Below are 6,213 nucleotides of genomic sequence, written 5' to 3'. Positions count from 1 at the left end.
CTCTTGAAGGGCGGATCCTATTGCTAGGATCGTTCCCTATCCGGTCGAAGACGCTTACTGACCTCTGATCATGTCCTTGTGGAAAGTTGTCCCCCAAGAGTAGTTCTGATGGGTGGCTCTCCTGCATATAAGATGTTGCTTCGGTGTTATCCTCTCTTTCGAGAGGACGTTCGGTGTGCCGGCTCATATGGCCTCGAGAATGAGACAAAGGGATTTCCCGTACCGGATACGATCCTTGGGGCATCTGGTGTCCCTGAGCTTGCATGAGAAGTTCCCGCATCGCCATATTCTGAGCTGCTATGTCTCTCATGCCTGCAGCTATCTGGGCCATTCCTTCGGTGAGTGCGGCTGTTCTTTCACCTCGCCGACGCCGGTGATGCGGTCTCTGATGAGTAACATTGTTATGAAGTACTTCCTCTTCAGAGGCCTCTCTGATGGGGTTGTCTTCACGGCTGTAGCTCATCCTCCCTCTTCTTTCAAGGATAGTAAGAACTTGGATTGTAACTTGACTTTTATTCTTTTTCAAGAATGCCGCCCTTTTCAGGGTCAGTCGCCGGTTTTCCGGTGGCTCCCCCGACGGGGAATGTAGGACTTTGAATGGGGAATGACGCTTCCCACAGACGGCGCCAAACTGTTGACCTCTAAAAATGGCTCTTCCACGTGGCCAACTTGTAGCTACTCCACGTATTCCTCCCTACGAAATGAACAAACTGTCAGGCGCACACGGCCGGAACCAACGGTGGTGACGGCCGTATACACTCCGACGGTCAAGTCAGGTTTGGGTGGTCGGAACAGTGTCCAGGGACTACACAAATCAATCAGTCAATAAAGGGGGAGGAGAATATATAAACTTGTTATGGAGTGCTATCTATTGAGAGTTTCATTACCTTTGCCTCTGGCCAATCTTTGGGTATTTATAGGTGGTATGAACCGTGGGATGTGGAACATGTGTATACATCTGACGGTATGAAGCGTCTGCTCATAGGCGTCAATCAGCCGCGCTTGTAGAGTGGGCGGACAGTTTGTTTCCCCCGAGTTGAATTGACATAAAGTTGATAAGTCACATCAAATAGCTTTATGGGGGACGTCACATCAATTTAAACCTTATATGCAGAGCAAATCTTAAATTGGCAGCGAATCTTCTAACGGGGGTTCAAGCCACTTGAACCCGACCTCGGAGACGGGACACTTCGGCAGATCAGTGGCAGGAATCGGTGTATCACTTCGAAGAGGCTTCGGGGGGTCGGAGTGGTTCCGAGGCTCATAAATTGAGGCGTAACAATTATTGCCCTTGTTGTCTCTCTGACATGCCCACAAATGCATCCGGAGAATCCCTTCCCCCTTAGATCGATTTCTGATCTTTGAAGAATTGATCAACTCAACAAAATCTAATTGAAATTTCTGATTGATTTGTTTATTTTCTTAATTTATTTTCATTTGTATAGCATAGAATTTTTCTATTATTAATCAAAATGAAGAGAAGAATAAATTTAGAAACAGAGGTTCGAATTGCAGAACCTGAAGAGAAGGAAGAGCAGGCCTTTTCACCATTTTGACTTTTAACACTTTTGATTGGGACCGAATTCTGCAGGTCACCGGAGGAAGTCGACAGGAAGCTGGTCTCAAGGTAGACAACAACATTTTCCGACGAGATAACAGAACAAAATATGTCTGATAGGTGAGCACTCTAAACTAGGCAATACTCTGTGAAAAGGGGGATCAAACTGACACGTCTTTCTTAGGAATATATTTATTTAAAAATTTCTAATTATATCTGATGAAATTAAACTTAATCCCTCTTAATTATGAAAACTGTTTTTTAAACCCAAGTTTTTAAGTAATTTTCCATTTTATATTTTGTAAATTATTTTTTGCTACATTAAGCCCTTATTGGGCTTTTATTATTTTTAAAATATATTTTTCTCTTGTATTTTTAATAAAATAATATTTTACATAAATTTAAATTTTTTTTTATTCTTTAACTACACATTTTCATTGAAATACTATCCAAAACACATTTTGAACAAAAAAAATAGGGCTCAAACCAACAGGCTCTAAGAATTCTCATTTTCCAAATAATTAAAATATTGGCTTTATAACTTCAACACCTTTATGCCCCCATTATTTTAAATTATAATGGGTGAAATAATATTTTTTGGTGAATGAATTGTTGAAAAGTAGGGAAAGTTTTCTATTAACGTATAATATTATTTTATGAAAATATTTTGTGATTGAGAAAATGAGAGAAAAAAATAAAATATAATTTAATGGGTCAAACGGATGGTCCTTTGTGGGGATTGCCCTAGATTTCTAACTTTTTTAAATTTATATTTATTTTAATCAAAATTAATTTTTATTCATTATCCATAAAAAAATAGGACATGTAATTTTAAGTGATATTGTTATTAGATCTCGAATTTACTCAGTGGTTAAATGTTCTTGATTTTAAACTTAAATCATTATAAACTCAAATATTAATAGAATAATTATAAAAGAAAAGAAGTGAATTTCGAACTGAAAAATGATTTATTAGTAAATTTAAAAGAATTGAATGATGACTTGTGTGAATCGAAATATCACGTCTATTTATATGAAAAAAATATTTATAACTAAAATTTTTGGTGCAAATCTCTTTCAACCCAATTGCACCATTTTGATGCAAAATGGTACTAATAAATAGTGTCACCAAATAATGGTTAAATACTTTTTGCTCATCTCTTCCACTTTGCACAAAATTCTGTTAAGGGTATTTGTCTTAATTTTTGTTACACATTTTTGTTATATAACAAATTATTATTAAACTGACAGAGTATCTTCAAGTGCAACTGGCTAAGTTTGATGCAGATTTTTTAAAATTCAATTTGTTCCCGACCATGCATCCAGAAAATAAATTAATCTACATGTACATTGTTTACAATAATGGATGACAACATTGAGGTTGTCAAATTTTGATCCATTAATTTTAAAAACAATTTTTGTAATCGATGAATGCGATATTGACAAGTATGTTGTCAATCAATATTGCAAGAAATGATTGTACAAGTGACATCACTTCCAAAAAATAGGACAAGAAGCAACTTGCAATTTATACATATTGTTTATAATTCATTTTTTCCTGCGTTTTGGGGGTCATTGAATGGACAAGGAATGATGAATACACAAATCTTGGGTTCATTAGAGAACAATATGATAATTAAAGATCAAATAAATCATCACAAAGCAAAATCTGATACCAAAATTTTATAAAGCTTTTCTTTACTTGATCATCATTATTGATCATATTTAGTAGTAATAGCAGCAGTTCAACACCCTTACAATAAAAGGAGAAGGGAATGATTAGCTTACCAGAGTATTGTACCCTCAAAGCATAAGCAAAACTCAAAAAAACCAAAACTTTAATGGTTTATCTTCAATTACAGAAGCTAAACCGGTAACCATCTTCACTCCTTTCTGCAAACTCCTCGGCCTAATTTCCAATGGCTTCGTCAATGGAGTCGTGCTCTTGTCTGAAGATGTACTGTTAGAGATAGTAAAAACGGTGTCATTTCCATTGTCGTTAGTATCGTTTGGCGAACATTTTTCCCCAAAAATCAACTCAAATTCGACACAAGAACTTGTTTTTGCTGTAATCAGATCCTTTACTTCCTCATCAGTTGCACCCGAAGTAGTTCGGGTGTAAGGAGAAAGCCATTTGGCCTTAACATAATCGGCCTTGCGCCATGGAGGAAATGGCATACCCTTCTTCTTCAAGCTCTCTTTGGCTGCATCTGATACAATGTCAATAATCTTCTCAAGGCGATCAATTTTACCTACAAATATGTTAGGTAGTGTTTGGAGAATCGATTTGTATGCTTTGGTGGATCTAGCAATTTCAAATTCTGATGGAAAATCAATGTCAATTATAAACCTCTCCCCTTCGATCATCACATCAACATATTCATATTCCCCTGTTAAAAATTGGGGAAAAAAAAAAGAAAAAAGAAGGGGACAAAATTTATCATATTGTGCAAAAAATAAACAAAAAGAGGGATTTTTCCCAGAAGGAAACAGAACAAATTGTGTAGCAGATAGATGGAGAGAATTACCTGAGGGAAAAGAGGGGGATTTTTCCCAGCGAGATTTGCAAATTGAAGCATTGTATCCAAGAGAGATAAGATTGTCAGTTACAATTGTTCTACAAAAATCGTCTTTTCGCTTACTGATCTTGTTTTTCTCAACAATTCTTGCAGTGTCTGCTAACAGATTTCTCTCAAAAACACACACACAAGGTACCAAACTCTGTGTATTCAATGGAATATTTTTCAGATAAACTATTATCAGCTTGAAAAATATAACAAAAATATCTAAAATTCATTTATCTACCTTGACAAGATCAAGTGCATCAGATGAAGGAGAATAGGTAGAATCGCCAAAGCAATTGAATGAGTCAAGTTCCTCCTCGGTGCTGTCCGTGCAGTTTTTATTAAAGCAATTGCATCTGTTACGGCTACACCTGTGGGGTTTCTCGTTGTTATCCTCAATGAAATTCTGAACCATTTTCGCAAGGCAAACAGAGCTCGGATCGAATTCTTCAGGACCATCCTTGTTACAGTGATGAGGCTCATCAGCGCCTCCGTTGCCGGCCGCCTTTTCCTGCGTTGATATTCTCAGAACGCTGGAAAATTGCCTCTCGAAAAGCCTCTTGAATCTCGATTTTGTCACTGGCTTCACCGGCTCAAATACAGTTGGTTCAGTTTGGACGTTGAAATCAACTGGTTGAATTTTCATAGGGAAAGGCATTTCTGATGATCAAAATTTGAAAACGCTATTCTTTTGGAATTATCTCGAGCTTTCAGTTTTCGAAAACCATTTTCCACAGCACATAGTTTTTTGGGGCATCAATGATCAGCCAAAGATGAAGACTTCAAATTCTAAAATCTACTCCTCCTATTTTTCCTTAAATACTTTCTGATCAGCTTCGGGAATGAAAAATTTGGGTAAAAACTAACCGATCTCCGAAATTTGAGAGGCTTGGAGCAAAAACTGATACCTATATCACGCGGATTATCTTGATGATTATAATAATCACTTGCTTGAAAGAATTTGCAAGACAAAGTATAGAATAACTTCAGAACTATGCAAACTAAAATTAAAAATCTTCGCTTTTACTTATGGTTTACAAATACCGCTAAAACACAAATTAGACGCCTTGCAAATGTAATATCACGTCACCACACCAGAGATCAGAAAATGATCGACGATGGTCGGTATGTCCATTTCCGGGAACCGAAATTTCCAGAGTTCCAGAAAAAATACCCGCTAACTCTTCGTTTGGAAGTGAGAGAGGAAAGTAGAAGAAGAGCTTTTGGTATGAAAAGACCAGGCGGTGGACTTCAAAAAGGACTTGTCAGGAACAGATTCAAAAACAGGTCCGATATGTGTCAATTCGAGATTGAAAAGTTTGAAAAATGAAAACATAAAACCCAATAATTCATGCCCTGCTTTTGGCATATCCCTTATCCCTGAGCCTGTTGAAGGGAATTATTCCGAATATGGATTGCTGATTAGGACTGAGAATGCCTCGCTGGCATATGACGTGGAAAACTCTATCTAATCCTACTGAGATGTACGTGTCAAGTAATTGGGATGTCAGGGTCCAATTACAGCCAGAAGGTGACACGTATCTCCTGGAAGAAACATTTTTTGGGGAGTTTGTTTGAAATGAATTTCCTAAAACACCCTCAACTTTTGTTACAGATGACGTGGTTGTTGCACTTGTTGGCCCTCGTGAGAGAAATTTGCAACCGCCTCACGTTAGTTTCATTGGCAACGCACTGCACCGAATTTACCAACCCACTCCACTCGGTGAATTTGGTAAAAAGTTTACCCCTGAACAATATGATCAAGCCACCTGTCCACTATCTTGCTATTTAGCGGTTAGATATTCAGTCTCTTTCTGTTCAACAAATTTCTGATGGGCTGCTCCAAAGAAAAGGCTCAACTTGTGGAGCACGATTGGGCTAACGTACTATAAAGGCCCACAGTGGGTTTTACAGGGTAGAGGCCAGTATCAAATCGTGGATGACCAAACATCTAGATGATTCAAGAATGAGAGTAAGGGTGTGTTTAATTGAAATGAAAAAAGTCTTCTGAAATGAAAATGAAGATATTTTTCTTGTTTTGAATAAAGCAAAACCCTACATTCCCCAAATAAAATGTTTTTCTCAAAAATAA

At 37.3% G+C, this 6,213-nt stretch overlaps 2 protein-coding genes across 3 annotated transcripts in view; both read right to left on the bottom strand.

Annotated features, from left to right (window-relative positions):
• The window catches only part of LOC111411832, a 6,423-nt gene extending 4,712 nt beyond the window's left edge, over window positions 1–1,711 (bottom strand). For both annotated transcript variants that reach the window (XM_023042461.1, XM_023042460.1), the window contains exon 1: window positions 1,519–1,711. In XM_023042461.1, coding sequence (XP_022898229.1) covers window positions 1,519–1,641 — 123 coding nt within the window. In that variant the 5' untranslated portion in view covers window positions 1,642–1,711. The remainder of the gene's footprint in view (window positions 1–1,518) is intronic.
• A 1,482-nt stretch (window positions 1,712–3,193) lies between these two features.
• Window positions 3,194–5,447, bottom strand: LOC111411830. The gene is made up of 3 exons (XM_023042458.1): window positions 4,363–5,447; window positions 4,086–4,278; window positions 3,194–3,947 (listed from the first exon to the last, which is right to left on the bottom strand). Exons 1-3 carry the CDS (start codon window positions 4,777–4,779, stop codon window positions 3,379–3,381), a joined length of 1,179 nt encoding a protein of 392 aa, XP_022898226.1. The 5' UTR covers window positions 4,780–5,447; the 3' UTR covers window positions 3,194–3,378.
• Between the last annotated feature and the right edge of the window lie 766 nt (window positions 5,448–6,213).

The sequence above is a fragment of the Olea europaea genome, chromosome 16 (genome assembly GCF_002742605.1).
Source record: "Olea europaea var. sylvestris chromosome 16, O_europaea_v1, whole genome shotgun sequence".
NCBI lineage: Eukaryota > Viridiplantae > Streptophyta > Magnoliopsida > Lamiales > Oleaceae > Olea > Olea europaea.
The sequence above is the reverse complement of the archived record's forward strand: the minus strand, read 5'-3'. Positions and strand labels throughout refer to the sequence as shown.